General features: G+C 39.1%; 1 protein-coding gene across 6 annotated transcripts in view; it reads right to left on the reverse strand.

Moving 5' to 3' along the window:
- The window catches only part of Nedd4l (NEDD4 like E3 ubiquitin protein ligase), a 364,487-nt gene that overhangs the window by 149,095 nt on the left and 194,700 nt on the right, over window positions 1-20,692 (reverse strand). For all 6 annotated transcript variants that reach the window (XM_008855365.3, XM_008855364.3, XM_029557321.1 and 3 more), the window contains 3 exons: window positions 8,232-8,313; window positions 5,358-5,396; window positions 2,626-2,679 (listed from right to left, as the gene is read on the reverse strand). In XM_008855365.3, coding sequence (XP_008853587.1) covers window positions 2,626-2,679; window positions 5,358-5,396; window positions 8,232-8,313 — 175 coding nt within the window. The remainder of the gene's footprint in view (window positions 1-2,625; window positions 2,680-5,357; window positions 5,397-8,231; window positions 8,314-20,692) is intronic.

The raw sequence follows: 20,692 nt of genomic DNA on the forward strand, positions 1-20,692 counted from the left end.
AAACTCAGGTAGGAATGAAGAAGGAAGTCCAAACCTCAATAAGCCAACTTGAAACAAGGGAAAGCCTCACTTCTAGAATGAATGAAATGGAAAACAGAATATCAGCACTGGAGGATAAAGTTGAAGAATTGGACCACTCAAGCAAAGATAAATAATAGTTAAAAAAAAAAAAAAGAACAGGAGGGTAAAATACCATGCTGCAAAGAATGACAAAAAGCTTATTTTAAAATCTGCAAATTATGTCTTTGTCAACAACTCTGTACAGGAGGGTATGGAAGATTAACCCTGTGTTTATACATACCCAAACCCATTTGCTAAAAACATGGTTTTGAATGGCAAAAATGGCCTCTGTGAGAACCCTAGAAGCTAATTGCTCAATGCTAAAACTTCCAAGTAGGACTCTAGTCACGTATTGTCTTTGCTGGATTAATAGCCAACAGAGAAAAAGGCACGGTCAGCAATGCCAGCATGCTGTACATAGCGACATGGCAGAGAGCCGGGGGCAAGGCAAACATTGATATAAAACACGACTGTTCACAGGTTTGCCCTCAGAGAGGATTTCTTTAAAAGCTCTGCATTCTAAGTCCCTTTTTGGTTGGGAAATATAGTTTTTAGCACATAGCAAGATCACTTGACTGCAATCATTATTTTAGATCATAGAATTGAGAAAATTTAACTTTTTTTAAACAATGAATTTCTCTTAATGCAACATTAAGTGGTACGCAACAAACAAGAGGCAATTTCTCCTCAAGTTTGACCCTTGTTTTATCTTAAAGCAAAATGATTTTACTTCAAAATCAGACAATACAGATTGGTTTCTGGAGACCCCATGTCTCCCAGGACTTACTGCTATACTTCACTGAATACCACCGGTTCAGACAGAACCAGCCCTTGCTGAACGAGAGCTGGAGGGGCAGGGACTGTACCCTCAGCAGGATCTCTAATTCTCTCTATGGAGAAAGTACCTTCACACAAAAAACAAAAGGGACTGAGTTACTCAGGGCCCCTGATGATCAACTCCCAAGGCACAAAATTGTCCATTTCAACACAAAGCCACCAAGATCCCATATTTCTAATAGGAAAGATGCTAAGATAGAAGGGCCAATCTGCTAGTTTTCCACTTGGGAGAGTAATGCCAAGCATATCAGAGTACATACACTCACAAATTCTTTAACAAGAGTACAAGTTGTGGCTACTACCCAGCACTAAGCTGATATAAAACAGGGTGTTAGACCTGGGTACATCCCCTGACTGGTGTTTCATCATGTTCAGACTCTAAACCAGGTTCTTTTATTTCTAAGGACAGGACATTGCATGACTTGTGTCTTAAGGGTCCTCTTAATGATACATTCTATTAACCTCAAGCTAATCCAAAATTTGTGGTGTTTCAACTGAATTCTGTAGACAGATGAGTTCATGCACACATTCTTTTTGGCCAAGGCAGCAAACAGGAGTATAGCTGACCACATGAGTTCTAATCCTACTTCTGAGAGTGCTTTAAGGACTTATATATAACTTGATAACTTTCATATTTATAGCTCAATACTTGGCTCAGGGTATTTGATGTAAACATTCTAGTTAGGAAAACAAAATGGTTGGTAAGATGCTTAGCGGGTAGAGGTGCTTGATACACAGGCCTGGTGACCTGTGTTTGATCTCTGGAACTCACATAAAGGTGGAAGGAAAGAAATGGTTCCACAAAGTTGTCCTCTGATCTCCACACATGCACTGTGGCCTGTGCCCACCCACATTTGAACACATATACTCACAAAAATAAATAAAATGCTTTAGGCCAGACTTGTTTCGAAAATCCCATTTCTGAAGCTAAATCACAGTTATATCTCATATATATCAATAAAAATATATGCATAGTATGTGTCAATTATATATACATACATATATACCAGTCTGTATATAAAATGTTAGATTACATCAGTTGTTTTATTCTTTTGACATATCTCTGAACTTTCTTGTTTCTTTGGGGGGAGGGGGTTATTTCATGTGTGAGATTGTTGTTTATAGTACTAAAAGTGCTGTTTACAATAATAAGACTGGAACCTGGGGCCTCACACATGCCAGGTCAATGCTCAACCACTGAAATCCCCAGGCTTTACACTTGGCCCTTTCAACTTACTTTCCAAAGACTTTTCTTGAGAAGGCACCACTATTTAAATACAGTCTAATTTCATCCACTAAATAGATATGCTTTTACCTATATACTGGCAGTTAGATTTTTGTTCCCCTGGAGACAGCATAGGGTTGTTGTTGAACTCTTTGCTGTGTTTAAAAACCACCACCAGGTTTGTTTACACACCTGATGGCATCTTACAGAGGTGCCCACTTTTCTGTATTCCCCAAACAAAGCATAATAAGGTCTTTGGGCTGAGGCTATCATCCATGACTTTCATTAATATTAACTGCAAAAAAACAGACACATACCCAAATAAGTTTTCTGTCCTAGCAACAAATAAATTTTGTTAGAATTGTGACCTCTAACAGTAGGACAAAAGTAGTCTTCTCTGGGCATGCATACTGTTGCAAGTGAAAATGAAAAGGATGGTTTGAAAAATGCAATACAAAAATTCAGGTTTAAGAAATGGAAGCAACTCAAAATCAAAGACTTACCAATCTATTCTCATCAAATACTTCAAATAGGAGCCTGTGATTAGATGGATTTACCTAGAAAGGATAGAAACAATATTTCAAAAACCATCAGGTATCACTGGAAGCATGAAATAAGGGACAGAAAGAATGTGAGAGTGCTTTAGCGTACACCCAGTCCACTGCATACTATGAATGACTGACCTGATTATTAGGAAACTCTATGTCTACTAAATAAAATTCCCCACTATTGATTTTGCTATTTTTCTACCCCTAATATCTAGGCACACCAGAAAAAGATAACACCTTTAACAATGTTTCTAGAAAAGGGGGATCTAAACAGCCTTACAGAGTTCCTAACCTTTTCTACAAAGGCACCTTCATATCCATATCTATAGAGTAAGGTCTGGTCTTTACCAGGGCCCTGAGTGAGGAAACCTTTTAGGCCTGATAATGACAGTGTGATGAAGAATTGCAAGAGCAGCTATTTACCACTGTGGGCTTATTTTCTAAGTAGTATTTCTGAAATATTAGCACTATAATAATTAATGCCATTTAATTCTCATTACAACCCAACAGTGTGTAACTATCACTTTAATTTCACACACCAATAGCCCGAGGGTGAAATATCTTGTTCAGGAGCCCACAAGCCAGTGTGTTGAGCAACCAGGACTTGCCCGGGGTTAGGCCAACGCCACAGCCTTCAGGCTGTTGGTGTTTGTTTGCTTCTTCTTCTTTACCCAAACTCACCCAAATGGCCTGTGCCTCATCATGTAGACTCAGGTGTCATTGGATAGCTATCAGCCCTGCCAGACATGGCTCCAGGTGTTTGCATTTATTTCACTGTATGCCAATCAGGAAAACAAGCCTACCAAGGAAGGACTTCTCTTTCCTACATTAGAGAGAAAGAACCTGAGTGATTGAGAGTGCTTAGTGGCTTCTTCAGGGTCACAAAGGCTGTAAATGATGATAATGCCAGAGATGTGACCCAGGTCTACTGCTAGCCCTGGGCTGCTTCCTGATGGGGCATGGAAGAAGATTACACTTGACTAGGACTTGAGTAGGACTCTCAGAGAGCTAGTGTGCTCAACTTAAGCTCCTGGCCCTTAGTCTGCAGATAGCTCAGCAATAGAGCAAGCACACAAATGGCTCTGCTCATCAGCTCTGCAAAGGGCTGCACAGCCACCCACCAGGAATGCATCCTTAGACTGTAGTAGGAACTAGCACATAACAGGTATCCAATAAAGGTTTTTAGTGGGGATAAAACAAAGATCCTTTTTTATAAGCAAAACAAAAATACAAAAATAGAAATTAAATATGCCTATAGCTAAGATTCATTGAAAAAAGTTTTAGATATTCTAAAATTCACAAACGTGGTTCAAATGGAAAAAGTATAAATAGGCTGCAGTTTCATAAGATGAAAGCTGTATTTGAGAGTTAACTAAGGGTCAGTAACACCTCTCAGCCCCAAACAGTTTTTCAGTCCTTCACGGAGTGATTTAAAACATATCTGGTAGAGGCTGAACACAGTATCTACCCAGTATTAAAATATCAGTGCCATATTTCAGCTCTGAACATAATAGAAAACAGATGCAGGGTACAGTCATCCAAGTTTGCAGCACAGAAACTCCTATTACAACTGAAAGGAAGAAGTCAGGGCTGCGTGCACGGGTCTGATGGCGGTATGCTTCTTGGCGCTCTGCTCACTGGAAGAACAAATCTGGAGCATTTTTGGAGGTGAGCAGTTTTTAGTATCAGTTGTACAGACAATTAAAATATTGTCATTTTAAAAAGACCTACCCCCTCTCTTTCAGTTAAAATGGTTGAAGTCCTTAATATTTCCAAGTTTTCGCTAGCAAAACGCAGTAACCAGCTCACAAGTACACTAAGCAGAAATCTCCATTAATTCACAGAATTCCCTTTTATATACAGCTGCTCTGAATAGATACTAAAAGTGGAGGAAATGTTCCCTTAGTCAGTGATGTTTAAAGTAATTGTATACTATACTAGATATTTGAATTATAAGCTTTTTCCTCTCAAACCAGAACATAATTGGTAATTTTTCTGTCTTTTGTGGGAAGGCTTGCTGGAGATCAGACCCAGGGTCTCAAGAGTGCCAGGCAAGCATTCTATACTGCTGAGCTACACCCCAACCCCATAACTGGTAATGTTTAATACTTCTTTTGAATCATTTCTACTGCTGTGGATAAGCCAGTCTGTAAAGTATTTCATGATCCAAGTCATACAGAAATCATTAAACTATTGCTTTAAATTGCATTTTATCTTCTTCTTCTTCTTCTTCTTCTTCCTTTTTTTTTTTTGTGGTCTTTTTGAGACAGGGTCTCCCTGTAGCCCCAGCTGTCCTGCCTAGAACTCACTATGTAGACCAGGCTGACCTTGAACTCACAGAGATCCGCTTGCCTCTGCCTCCCAAGTGCTAGAATTAAAGGCATGCGCCACCATGCCCAGCTTTATATCTTAATTTTTTTTTAAGGAAAGTTTGAGTTGAAAAAAAATAACATATTTGGATAATTTTCCATTTTATTTGTCCAAAACAGCTCCAAATGAAACAGTTGCAGGTTTTCTGACTACTACTTAGCTTTCAAAATTTGGAACACATTCAGAGGCTACCTAAACATTTCAAGTCTTAAGAATTTCTCATTGAAAATAGCATAGTTTTCTTTCCATTTATAGATCTACTTTGATATCAATCTAGATATCAGTGACAATTATTAACAAAAAAATAAAAAACTTACTCTAAAATAAAATTCTTCATTCCACTTTGGGTTCAGCGTCTGGAAAAGAAATTATCTTGTAATATCTTTTGTAGTCTTAGAAACCAACAGTTACTAATATAATGCAACTCTTCATATTCACTTAAACATTCTTCTTCATAAAAAAATATTTTCAAAATGGCAATAAAAGCAGCACTTAGTCAACTATCTGAGACTATTCTGCAAACCAAACTGGATAGAGAGGGAGTATAATTTATGAAACCAATGATTCAAGGCTGTGATAAATTGAATTCTATCACCAAAAGGAAAACTGGCATGTACTTACAAAGAACCATCATCATGAGAGCATAAACACTCCCATCAGGAAACTACATTGAAATGATTTATCCCATCAAGAAGGAAGTGAACTTGGCTGATTCCCCTCTACCTGCTACAAGCATATTTTGAAGTGGGGAAGGCCAAAAGTGCTCATTATTTATACTGATGCTGACATTTGAAGAAATATTTTATGAAGAACAATATCAATCAGATTCTCACCCCCCCACACAATAACCAAAAGGGAACTTTTTTCCGTTTTCTTAAAATAACTAGCTTTTTAAAAAAAGAGCCTATTTATCTTTCAGTCTTCCTCCCTATACATGTATCATTGATCTTTCTAGCAAATCTATTTAAATAGACACCTTGCATGAACATGGCAGGGATATTTGTATCCTCAGTGTGAAGAAAACATCCTTCCAAACTAACATGAAGCACAGTCTATGAAGGAACACAAATATATACACATATTTATACAAGCATAAAACTCAGAGACACAACTTGTAAAAAAAAAATCAGAGACTGAAAAATCAGTTCATCTACATATTTGCCTTTTAACGGGGAAGAAAAAAAATCAGCACAGTTCACCATAAAAATATATAAAAAAAAAAAACTTGTAGGACACTTTACTGACATTCTTTAAATGAGAATTAATAAATCAGCACTTTTCCCACCCCCAACTCCAAAGATAATTCCACCCTGCATAATGGAGATCACATTTCAGGTATGAGGTATGAATGGAGCTGGAATAGTAACAATTTAGGGTGAAGGGAAGTACCCCTGGTCTTGACCTGGAGGATATCTGCATGGAATGAAGGGGAGGGCTGGCAGGTAACAAACGACAAAAGGAAAGCACAAAATGAATGGTGCACAGACTGATCTCAGGGCCACAAGAAGCTGACAGCTTTTCTATGAGCACAACACAGACAATACTAACCAGGAGGCTGGCTTGCAGAATGGAGAGACACCTTCCAGCTGGCGAAGGGAGGGAGAAGTAAGGCTGCCCCTCCAAAGAAAATACATCGCAGGGCCCCAGTCACTGGTGGGTCCTTGGCTCCGGTCCAGCAGGGAACCAGGCCCCTGTCTGCCCTCCCTGCAAGGAGCCCCAGCTTCATCAGTAACAGAGCAAGTGCCAGCGCCTAGCACAGGGAACAATGGCCTCCATCCTTGCAGGCATCCTCCCACTAATCTCAACACTGGCTTCTGTTTATAAACAGATTTTTACTGCCAGTCTCAATGCCAGGTGGAGGACACTCTGCATTACTGTTTCCTACACAAAAAGACCTGACTGTGTCACAGATCTGAAGTGTCTCCATAGCAGCACGAGAGATGCAATATTTTTAAAGCAATCATGCTGTCCACAAAACGTTTTTTTGCAAAGCGGTAAGACTGTCTTACCAGACCCACAAACACAGTGGGGAAAAAGAATAGTAACTCATAAAAACACAAATACAGTATTATTGGTAGAAAACACGCTTTAACAAAGCTCCTAGATACAGTGTATACATACATACATACACACACACACACACACACACACACACACACAGGTAAATTTAGAAATTATAATTATGGGACTGGGGAGATCACTCAGTAAAGTGCTTATTGCAAACATGAAGACCTAAATTTGATTCCCAGCAGCCTTGTAAAAAGTCAGGTGTGCCTGGTGTGGTGGCACACACATTTAATCCCAGCACTGGAAAGCAGAGATAAAGGCAAGAAGATCTCTTGTGTGTTCTGTCTACATAGGGAGTTCCAGGAGAGCCAGTGATACATTGTGAAACCCTGTCTTTAAAAAAACGAAAAAAAAAAAACTTGGGTGTAGTAGTGCATGCCTGTACTCTAACACTATTGAGGTGGACACAGGACTCCTAGGGCTTGCTGACCAGCCAGTCTAGCCAAACTAGCAAGTTTCAGGTTCGGTCAGAGAGAGACCCTGTCTCTAAAAATAAGGTGGAGAGTGATTCAGGCAGAGACCTGAAGTTGACTTCTGGCCTCCATACACACGTACATACATATAGACCCACACACATACACAAACATGTATATACACACATGCACACAAATGAATACTTATGTATTTTTCATAATGTACATAAAAACAAGAAAAGACATACATGTAGAGCTTTATTATAATTTATTCTATCTGTTTTATGTAGGTAAGCAAGCATTTTACTTCCTTTGATAATAGTTGATTCGAGTTAAACTTTTGTCTAACTCCATAATCTGCTGCTTCATTAAATACATTTAAAATTATAGCTTAAATTTCTTCATGAAAAATACTAAGTTAACAAGAACAAATTCTTATTTGGGTATATGTTTTGTAAGAAAAAAATATAGTTTATGGTATGACTTACTTTCTTACAGTCATTTAACCAAAACCAAGAACTGATAATGGGTGAATATGGAAACATTTCAGTCTATGGAAAATGTTTTGATTTAATACTTTCAGGTGCTTAAAATAAAAATATTGGCATCATATCCTTAAAACATAAACTTCTACAAAGTCAAAATATGAAATGTAATTGGGTTAAATTACTAATTGAGTAATTAAAGCTTCATAGAGAATGGCCAACCTACCTTTTTAATTGTCTTTGTTTGGACTAAGGCCAATTCTTTATTCTCGTCCGCTACATACAACGAAAGCTTCACATACGGGTCACTGCAAGGAAGCATTATGGATTTAATACAGCTATACTTTTATGAAAATTAAGAGTAACAAAACCAAATAAAACAAAGAAACCAGCAAAACTGAATGAAAATGCAAATACCAGTTAATAAACTGCCCCTGCTCATATTTAAATCCATAAACTAAGCAACATTTAAACATGTCTAACAAAATCAGCATATTCTGGAAAATGCTCCTATTACCCAAAGCCAGAATTTTTAAATATATACACACACAGAGAGAAACCAACATTTTAACTTTAATGATGATCTTCCCCTTCATTAATTCAAAACAATTAAAGCTGTCATCACTTTTTCTGAACACAGATTTTTGAAATGATTACAAGAAAGATTATTAAGAGGTATAGAAAAATTGTTTTAATCTACTGAGAAAACAATCTGCATCTTATTCATATTCTTATTTATACTATGTGGGTCAAAATGAGTTTTCTTCTAGTAGAGAAAAAAAAAACAACCATTATACACCTAAACCAAGACAAGTAGAATGAATTAAAACAAAAACTCTAATATGAAAGTTTGAAGCCCAGAAATCAGATGATCACCTAAAGTTATAGACTTGAGAAAAGTCTAGATTACATTTCAAGTTTCCTGACTAAAAGTCCAAGAATTCCTTATATAAAACACAGTCTTTAATAATTATTTCTTTGAGACACTGGCATCTTCCAGCAAGGTACTGTTACTGAAAGGCTCATCTAACACTAGAGTTCCAGTCCACTCACACTCTTTCATTGCTAACCAATCAGCTCAAACTGTCACCTGTCCCTCTTTTTAAAAATTGGGGTGGGGGTAGCCAGATGGCTCAGCAGGCACAAGCATTTGCTATGTAAACCTGATGACCAGTTCAATCCCTGGAATCCACATAAAGTTGGAAGGAGAGAATCTAGTCCACAAAATTATCCTCTGACCTCCACACATACCCCTTCCCACATCAAATAACAAAATAAAAATTTAAAAATTGGTTGAGGGAACTTATGTTCACACAAGAAATCTTAAAAAGTACAAAGTTTCTCCTTTGGATTCACCCACTCATTTTCACTTGTCTAATTACCTATAGCTGATAATACAGTTCTGTTACTCCACGGTGCCAGTTTCAAGCCAATTTGAAACATATGCAGTTGGGCATGGTGGTGCACACCCAGAATCCCCAAATTTGGGAGGAGTTGAGGCCAGAAGATGGAGAGTTTGACTGCAGTCCGGGCTGCCTGAAACCTGTCTCAGACAGACTCCCCCTCCCCGCCCCCCGCAAAACACACACACAAAAGAGTCCTTCAGTGGCTAGTCCAACAAAAATTAACACTTATTTTGAAATATCCAGAGTATTTCCACAGATTACATAGAATACTTTAAAATGCTGAAAGTACACTAATTTGTTATCTTAATAAGTATATGTCATAAAATCCTTCACAAAAGGCTGTAGTAACAATACTATAATCAAGATCGATACACAAAAAAAACAGGGCTGTGGAGACACCTCAGTGGGAAAAGGGCTTGCGGTCCAAACATGAGAATCTGAGTTTGGAATCCAAGCACCCATGAAAAAGTTGGGTGTTGTGTACTTCTGTAACCCAAACACTAGAGGATAGAGACAGGTCAATCTTGGGAGCTCACTGGCCAGTCGGCCCAGTAAAAACAGTAAACTCTATTTCAAAGAGAAACTGTCTCAACAAAAAAAATAAGAGAAGTGATTAAGGAAGACACCAGATATGGACCTCTGGCCTCCACATGCCTGCATGGGCAAGTATATATGCACTTACAAGTACACACATTCATGCATGCATACTCAAACATATACACACACATATACAATCAAACAAAGGTCAGTAAAATCTTATTACACAGAAAAAAAAATATTAGTAAACCCTGCCTTTTGTCCATAAACTATAAGGTAAGGATAAACCAGAGGTAAGGATATCTAACCAGATGTATTCACTTCTTACCAGGACACAGCTTCAGAAAACAGCCAAGAGCTAGCACCCATCATACAACAGAGGGTGATTAACACAGAAAGCCACAACTGGCCAAAGTATAGAGAGTGAGAGTCTGCAGAGCACATATCCCTGGATAAGACTCCTATATTAAACCTCTGCCACCCAGAGCTTAGGGACTTTTGCAGAAGAGGGGACGGAAAGATTGTAAGAGCCAGGGGTAGTGCATGACCACTTTATAGTGATGATGACAGCATGCACAAGACCCATGCAAACTCAAACCATACAAAAACCCAACATAGAACTGGGGAAATGGGTGAGAAGCCCCAGCCTTAGCTGAAGAACTATTGGCAGCTGATCACTGCTGAGTGAGGGAGAATTGGTTTTCTTTAATGGAATGACCAGGCTTCAGGGGATAAATTCACACTGAGGGACATCTGGGGACACAAACTTGATTCGATAAGCTTTTAACATATATGACAGAATGCATGAAATCTGGTGGGGGCTATCAGGCGGTTGCAGATAGGGAAGGGGTCTAAATAAGACCATGATATAGTGTATGAAATGCATAAAAATGGGGCTGGAGAGATGGCTCAGTGGTTGAGAGCACTGACTGCTCTTGCAGAGGACCTGGGTTCGATTCCCAGAACCCACATGGCAGCTATGAACCATCCTTAACTCCAGTTCCAGGGGAATCTGAAGCCCTCTTCTGACCTCCATGGCATTGCACGACACAGGTGCACTCACATGCAGGCAATACACTCATACACGTAAAATAAAAATACTAAATAAAATATATTTTAAAAAAAGAAATGCATAAAAAATGTGTGTGTGTGTGTGTCTGTGTGTGTCTGTGTGTGTCTGTGTCTGTGTCTGTGTATGAAAAAAAGAGCTAGAACCAGTACATGCACAAGACCCCAGGACACCTTCCTCAGCCCTAGGGTCTAGAGTATGAGGCAACAAAGTCATCTTTCTGGCCAGTAGTGCTCAGGTCTTGGCCTATCAGAAGCTCTGAGGAGAGATGGTGGTTAAAATACAGATTGCTGGGTCCTGTGGCCTGAACTCAGACAGCCTGTGGAGAGAACCCAGAATTTGCATTTCTAGAAAAATCCCAGAGGCAGAGGCACCTCATCCAGGACCCAAGCTTAGAGAACCACTGTTGTAGATGGTACTTGAAAAAGAGTATTTTGCAGTCATAGAATCTATCGTCTGTCTATCTGTCTGTCCGTCTATCATCAACCAACCAATCAATCAATCAATCAATCAATCAATCAATCAATCAATCATCTAGCTAATACCTAGCTACCAAACTATTGCTTTAAAAGAAAAAATCTCAAGGCCTGACTATCTCTTCAGCCTCAAGAATAGGCTTCTTGTGCGCAGTGGACGTACGTGTAAACTCATACACACATAACACTACATTACACACCATACTATACATTCTACTATCACTCTAGTTTTTATGAACCTCAGCTATCATAATTGCTGGCTACTATGTAGATACAATAAAGAACTAAACCTCACCTTAATAGAACACCCACATTCTTCTCTAGTCATTTATTCACCTCAGTCAGTTTGTATGCCCTGGGTAACTTAGAATGAGTGACACAGGTGGCTGGGGGTTGTAGGTCGGGTCTCTGAAGATGGGACACTGTCTTCTAGGTTCAATGAAGGCATGCCTGAGCATGTACCTTCTGAGGTGCTCATCCCTGAGGGTACTAGGGTGTAACAGATCCTGTGAAATATTGATCAAGAGACTTCCTGGTGCATAACTGAGTCTTAAAAGAGAACTTTATAAAGGCCAAGGGGCCGGAGCCAAAGGTCAGTAGGGTGCAAGTTCAAGGGGGGAGGAAAAACAGTAAATAGTCTGGATGGCTCTTGCATGCCTCTCCCCTTTCCCTTAACTTCAAGCTATTTGTGAATGAGGTAGAGATGACAATCCTAACTCACAGGGTTACTTTAGATATCATGTAAGAATGATGTTGAGCTACTAATACCCAGCATAGTGCTTGCTAAACACAGTCTATGTGCCCCAGACACAATAGCCATTACACATGGTATTTCTCTTCTTCACTCTCTTAGGAGACATCTCAGGTTCTCTTCTTTTCATTCCCTATTTGTGCCAAGATTTCTGACTTGAGTTGACATTGATTTGCCACATAATTTGAGCTGGGTGTGCCAACCATGGCTAGCTAAGCATTCTGTGCTTCCTCCTTATACATACCCACAGGCATCTGAGTGAGATGCTCAAGCTGACCATTTTACAACAACCCTACTCCTGGTACCTAGTTCCTGCTCCAGTGGCTGATATTTAGTACAGCTCAGGGCTAACATTAATATGACTCTCTAAGAAACTCAAGCATTGCAGGCCCCTATGAACTGGAAGAGGAGTTACATTCCCCAAACCTTGTTTTGGGTATTCCTTTCTGTTTTTAGCCTTTCCTAGGAGCCAACAAATTAGTACAAGGATTCAAACTGACATCTATTTACTGTACCTAGTATATGCCAGATGAGGTAGAAGGCCTTCTACTTTGAACAAAGAGATGAAATATTGATTGTGATAAAGTGGGCTAAGAGCTCAAGAACACAAGAGGCAGCATCAAAAGTCCCTGGACTCATGCAAGTGGAATCACTTGGAATTTGGGAGCCGAGCCTCACCCTAGACTTGGGTGTCCTCACTAATTAACAGTCATACTTGTGCCCAGCTAGGCATTACTGCCAGACAGAGTGTGAGAGTATGTGGGAACTGAGAGGTAAGGGCCAAGACTAGGGTAAAGGGATTCTAGGCAGAAGGATCTGAGGCAAAGTACTAGTAATGGAGTTGAGTTGGGAGTTTGGACACTCAAAGGCCTGGTCTGGCTGCAGTCTGGAGGGCTCAAACCTTGGCTGGATGACTTTGAAAAACAGAACTTCTGTACCTCAGTCTTGCCATCTATATACTATAGATGACAGCAGTACTCTCTTTGTAAAGAAGCTATTGGGAAGACTGAGATAACAATGGTGCTCGCTATAGCTATAGGGCAACGGCTCAATGAATGTTATAGCCTCCATCTTCATCTTCATTGTGAGGTTGATAAAATACAGATTTGTTATTAGATTCATTACAAGGATATAAAGTAGCAGACAAGGAGACCAGAGGGAAGACCAAGAGTGAGAATGATCTGAACTCTGAACAGATGTGTTAAGGATCAAAAAGAAAGGATGGGGCTGGGGATGTGGTTCAGTTAGTAGGAATTCTTGCTTAGCAGGTGCCAAGCCCTGGGTTCAATTCCCAGCACCACATAAACTGGGCACAGTGTTGTACACCTCGTACCAGACAGTCACAAGTACAAGATCATCCTTGACTACACTGAGTTCAAGGCTAGCCTTGGAACCAAAAAAACAGAAGGATTGAGAGATCATCTGAAGATGGATCCTAAACTGGGAAGCTGACTCAACACTGCAGGTTCAGAGGACGGGGGATTCCATACAACCTCCAGGTCTCAGGCTTCTTGACAAATTCAATCACAACACAAGAGCACCTAGTTACCAGGGATCTTTCTGCTCCATGTCCACAGTGATGTATTTATAGGTGGGTTTGTTAAAGGGTATCAAATAAGTAAAGTCATGGCTGCCACCAGAAAAACCCAATGACTTAGTGTTATTTTAAGGAGAAGTTTGAAAATTCAGACTGGCCTTCAAAACCAAATGTCTAGGTTGGCCAGACCACAAAATACACCACCAGAAAGTTCTTACATGCCTATTTTGCAGAGAATATACAAAATCAAGATGAAAACAATACTTGAATGACTCAAGCTGTTCACTCACAAGAGGAGTACATTTGAGGTGAAAATCAGAAGTGTGAAATCATTTTGCCTTAGAGATGTGAGACATACAAGGAATGGCACAGAATCAATGACTAGAAGACAGGGCTTCTGGAGTGGAACAAAACCATAGGAGATTGACAAATGTCAAGAGACTCTTCAAAAAACTGCCGAAGTTCCTGTTCTCTCACAAGAAGGCTCAGCAAGAAACCATGGTCATAGTCCATTCTGATTTCACAAAACTGATGAGAGAAGGGTTTTCAATTGCCATCTCTTCCATTCTCAATATGGAGCCCAGAGGTGAAAAGTCTGGGCTTCTGCACTAAGAGATAGGGGAGTATGGGCCTGCATGGACCTCAACAGGAATTCAAGAGACAGACATCGTCCTCAGGGTCTCGTCCTAGCCCCCAATCACCATTAAGGAAAAGATCCTGCAGATGAGGTCTTTGTCAGGGAGAGATGAACATGGGCCTATCTCTTAAAGAAGACCTCCAACCAATACTACTTAAATGATTCAAAATGATAGAGAGAGAGAACTCCCAAATTCCTTCTATGAAGCTAGTTACCCAAACCAGATAGACCACAATCAAGGGGGGGGGGGGGAAGGATAGAACCATATACTTAATGATAGATGCAAAAATTTCCAACAAAATACTTGCAAACTACATACAGATGTTCATCAAAAAGAGCAAAAGATCATCCACCATGATCAAGGAGGCTTTATTTAGAGATTCAGGGATGGTTCAATATACACATCAATAAACGTCATCAATCATATGACTCAAAAACAAAAAACACATCATCATCTCAACAGATACAGAAAAGGCTTGACAAAATTCAGCATTCATTCACGATAAAAGTTCTAAAGGGAACTGAACTGGAGGAAATATACCTCAACAAAATTAAAGCTATATACAACAAACTCACAGCCAACATCATTTCAAATGGAAAAAAAACTGGCAGCACTCCCATTGAAATCAGGAACCACACAAGACATCCACTATCTCCACTTCTTTTCAATACAGTGCTTGAAACTCTTGCTAGAGCAATAAGACAAGGAAATTAAAGGACTACTAATTGGAAAAGAGGTCAAATTATCCCTTTTTGCAGACGACATGATACTATACCTAAGAGATCCCAAAAATTCCACCAGAAAACTCTAAGAAAACACCTTCAGTAAAATGTCAGGTTACAAAATTAATCTACAAAAACCAATCTACAAAAATCAATAGGCTTTCTGTGTACCAATAACAAGCAATTGGAGAAAGAATACAGGGAAACCCTCCCACTCACAGTAGCCAAAAAAAAAAAAAAAAAAAAAAAAAAAAATTTTGGAAAAAACCTGCCCAAAAACATAAAAAATTCCTACAAAAAAATTTTAAAATTTTTAAAGAAAGAGATTGAGGAAGCCACCAGAAGATGGAAGGACCTCCCACGCTCACAGATTGGAAGAATTAATATTGTGAAAATGACCATCCTACCAAAAGCAATATACAGATTCAATGCAATTGCAATAAAAATCCCCATGACATATTTCACAGAATTAGGAAAGAAGCATCCTTAAATTTGTATGAAAGCACAAAAGACTCTGGATAGCCAAAGCAACCCTGAGCACAAAGATCAATGCTGGGGGGAGGGGAGAATCACAAAGTATACTACAGAGCTATATTTATAAAAACAGCCCGATAATGGGACAAAAATAAACACATAGATGAATGGAACATCACTGAAGACCAAAACCTGAGTACACACATTTCAGCCACCTGATATTTGAGAGAAGTGCCAAGAACACACAATGGAGGAAAGACAGCATCTTCAACCACTGGTGCTGACAAAACTGGATCTCCACCTGTAGAAGAATGAAACTAGATCCTTATCTTTCACCTTGCACAAAAGCCAACTCCAAATGGATCAAGGACCTCAATGTGAAACTCGAAATTCTGAAACTATAAGAAGAAAACATTGACAGTACTCTACAAGATATAGGTGTAGGAAAGGACTTTCTAAACCAGACACCAGTTGCTCAGGAATCAAGGTCAACAATCAACAAGTGGGACCTCATTAAACTAAAATACTTCTGTATAGGAAAAGAAGCAATCAAGAAAGTGAAGAGAAAACCCACAGAGTGGGAAAAAATCTTTACCACTGACACATCTGACAGAGATTTAACATGCAGAATATATAAAGAACTCAAAAAACAAAGAACCAAGAAAACAAATGACCCAATTAAAAGATGGGCTAAAGATCTAAACAGAGAGTTCTCAAAGGAAGAAATAAAAAAGACAGCTAAGAAACATTTTTAAAAGTGTCCCACATCGTTAGTAATTAGGGAAATACAAATTAAAACCACCTTAAGATTTTACCTTACTCCAGTCAGACGGGCTAAGATCAAGAGAACAAATGATACCAAATGCTGGTAAGGATGTGGAGAAAGCGGAACGCTCATTCACTGCTGGTGGGATTGCAAACTTGTGAAACCCCTATGGAAAGCAGTGTGGAGAACTCTTAAGAAACTAAAAATGAACCTACCACATGACCTGGTTATACTACTCCTTGGCATATACCCAAAGGACTCATCCTATTGCAGAGACACTTGTACAACCATGTTTGTTGCTGCTCTTTTCACAGAAGCTAAGAGATGAAAGCAACCTAAGTGCCCCTCAACTGATGAGTGGTTTATGAAAATGTGATATATTACACAATGGAGTTCTACTCAGCAGTAAAGAAAGATGAAATAATGAAATTAGCAGGAAAATGGATAGATCTAGAAATTGTTATACTGAGTGAAGTAACACAGACTCAGAAAAATAAAAGACGTATGTTCTGCCTCATTTGTGGATCCTAGCACCAAATCCTTATAATAGATGGAATCCCACTGAAATGGGCCAATCCATGGAAAAGATGATGTGAAGACCCAAAAGTTTGGTGCTTTGTCACAAATTGAGGAGGAAGATCAACCCACACCTATCACCCCCTCCAGGCTCAGGGACTTTTGCAGAACAGGTTGGTGGAAAGAATGTAAGAGCTGGAGGAAGGGGTGGAGTGTTAACTGGAAGTGTCCTCTGACCACTATGCTGGCAAGTTATAGTCACACCTCCTTCAAGGAGTCGATGGGGGAGTCAGTTACCCCTCCCACCCAATCAGTTGATCTTAGCTGCATGTGGAGGAGGGGCTAAGGATATATAAGCTGAGAACACCTGAGGCACCTCTCTCGCCATTTTGTGCAACTGTCGGGAACGCTTACAAAACCTATATTTGAGTGTGGACTTTCCAGTGCAGCTGTAAATGGGTTCCTCCACTCTTCTGTAAATAACCCCCCACCCTATGCTCTGTAAACAAGTCCAATAAACTCTTTAGGATTTTACAAAAATAAAAAGCAAAAACCAGAGCTAATGGAAACCTTCGTTATTCTATCAAAGCTGACCCCATGTTGGCAAATCCTTTGGTCTTTGATTTCTTATCCTCCCCCACCCCTAAACTTCATTGTATACAGATTTTTATGTAACCTGCTTCAAGTTATTTCTGGAAAAATGTGTTAAAGATTGCAAAAACTCCAAAACCTTTTTAAAAAATAAACTTCAACTTTACAAGAAAGAAAGAAAGAAAGAAAGAAAGAAAGAAAGAAAGAAAGAAAGGAAAAGAGAGAAGGAAGGAAGGAAGGAAGGAAGGAAAGAAAGAAAGAAAGAAAGAAAGAAAGAAAGAAAGAAAGAAAGAGAGAGAAAGAAAGGGCCTGTCTGGGTCTACTCTGTTGCTCAACATTCCAGAACACACTGAACAAGGACAGTTAGTTGTGACACGTTGCTAATGGGGTAATACCCAATCAGCTCCACTGACTCAGTATTCACCATTCTTTTGCACCTATTATTTACTCATTTTTATCAGAATAAATAGTCCTTGCTGAGAACCACATATTTTCCTGGGAGCAGGGCAGTGGGGAGAAAAGTAGGGGCTGCCTTTAACGGGCCACGTGTTCAAAGTAGATTACATTCAGATTGCAGGCCGACTGCCAAGTCCCGTCTCATCTGCCAGCTATGAAGGTATGTTCCCACGATACTGGAACAGCAGAACACTGAAAAAGGTCCATATCCTGAAGGAAGCCATCATTCTTCCCTGGGAAGGAAGGTTTTGAATGTCATATTGGGAGCAGCTGTGAAATGGTTGTAACCTTTATTCCAAAGGATTCAAAGCACTAATGACCATAGCACCTTACAGAGCACCACAGATTACATTTACTTTGACTATCCGACACACTAAGACTTATCTAATCCAAAGAAAGTGCCACCGAAAAAAACCCGCTTTGTTAAATGACAATTTGTTTTGTTGGGTTCCTTATTCTTTTCCACTTTTACTATTGCCATCAGTGTTGCATAAATTATTTAGAAATAACACTTAAAAAACACTTCAGAGTAAGAAAAAAAATATCTAGAAAGTGACAATAAACAAAACACACAAATAAATGCTGACTCTGAAGTTTTTATAACAAACAGTCTAAGACTGAAGAGTTATCACATTCTAAACAGAAGCAGATACCTTAATATTCTGTTCCTAGAAAGATAAATTACTGCAAGTTTTCCAGAGGATAATATGACAGAAGTATCAAGATATCAAGCTCTTTGATTCATCCAATCTATCCCTAAATGATTAATGCCCAATCAGTAAGATATGAGTAAATATTGATCTGCCCAAAATGTTCATTATAGCTTCATACATAGAAAGAAAATATAGATGCATCCTTCTACTCAATAGGGAAGTGATTAAATAAATTATGGTACAAATCAAGAAAACAAAATATTATAAACCATTAAAACCATATTTTCAAGGAATATTTTAAAGTGAGAGAAAACATGATAGAACATTAAGAATAAGCAGGACCTAAAAATGTGCCTAGTTAAAAAAACTATGGTAGTAATTGAGGAAAACATTAGGAAAAAGTTATTATCACTTGCTCCAGATAATAAGCATGTGAATTATATTTCATTTTTTATCGTTTCTATTTTTTTTTCTAAATTTCCTACTGTGAGCAAATGTCACTTTTCTAAGTACAAAAAAAAAGTCATGAAAAATACCAATTAACAGTTACACATATAGTTCAACTGAAATACACTCCCCAGTGAGACTAAGCCCTGTGTTTTCCTGACCAGAGACACCTTCTTTTTTGTCTTTTTGAGACAGGGTCTTGCTATACCTGTAGCCCCAGCTGGTCTGGCACTCGCTATGTAGACCAGGTTGTCCTCAATCTCATAGAGTTCTGCCTGCCTCCTGAGAGCTGGAACTAAAGGCGGGCATCACCATGCCCAGTCATAGACACCTTAACACAAGCAGCCTTCACATACTTTTTAAAATTTTTATTTTCATTTTAAATTATGTGTACATGTGGGGCAAAGGGTAGATATGTGCACATGACTTCAGGTGCCCACAGAAGCCAGAGTGTGGGTCAGATCTCCCAGGAGCTCGAATTATGGGCAATTGTTAGTCACCTTATGTAATTGTTGGGAATTGAACTCGGGTCCTCTGGAAGCACAGAACATGCTTTTAATTGCTGAGCCAGCTCTCCATTTTTCTTTTAACTTAGAAAAATGCCTTAAATAAATGACCATGTGGATTTTGTAAAGAATATTGCATTACATGCCAGCCCTCAAAACTTAAAGACGGGAAGCATATTTTGAAATACACCACTTGCCACCAATATTGGCAGTGAGAAACTTACTCTTAAATATGGGTGATTTTTCAACAAATACTAGAACAATGGGTTAGATTATAGTCAGATTTATTGTTACAGTCTTCCTAAGCAGATGTAAAGGGCATTAAAACATCATGCCTTGGGCACACTCTGTGAAGCTGCTCAAAAAATATCCTTGGAAACTTTAGTTATGGCTTTGTAGGTGATGCAACTAGTGGTTTACTGCATTCCAAACCTTCTTAGTCACTCACAGCTCTGGTTGGGACTACCCCCTCCATATAACAGATGTTGCCCTCTATAATCAGTCACCTGAGGTCTCAATCCTGGGTCATGGAAACTCCTGGGAGCCAGAAACATCTGCACACAGGTCTGTCTTTATCACATGTATACACAGTTCTCTTTCCATCTATGAGGTCCATGAAGTGGCTCATGAAAATATCAAAAGTTGGAAGGGTTTGTTAGGAAAAATTTAAAACACTAAAGACCAACATTCTCTTATCTTCTGCAGAAGCAACATCATCCAACAAAAGTAAATGAAAGGGAGAAAGCTATACCTATAAATTACTTAACTATGTACACAGTTATCAAAGAAAAGCAGCACATTCTAATATGCTTTCCTCCTATATACAGAATTTTTCTTTTTGTTTTTAATATATGAATGGTGCTAAAAAGACATAACTAATCACAAGGCCATAAGGAGAGACCAGAATTTTCCAGTTTGGGGGAATTATTCCGCAACTGATCGAATTCCTTAAAGAGACACAGACCATTCAGCATATGCAGAGGATTATGGTGGACACCAAGGTGAAAGAAGGATGAGAAAAGATAAATGGAAACAGATTCTGCCCTCCCAGAGGCTGCTCTTCTTCCTAGAAGAAGCTGGAGGCTAGAGTAAGTTACATACACACACACACACACACACACACACACACACACACACACACA

Source organism: Nannospalax galili, unplaced genomic scaffold (genome assembly GCF_000622305.1).
Source record: "Nannospalax galili isolate Female #2095 unplaced genomic scaffold, S.galili_v1.0 scaffold567, whole genome shotgun sequence".
In the NCBI taxonomy this organism is placed as follows: Eukaryota; Metazoa; Chordata; class Mammalia; order Rodentia; family Spalacidae; genus Nannospalax; species Nannospalax galili.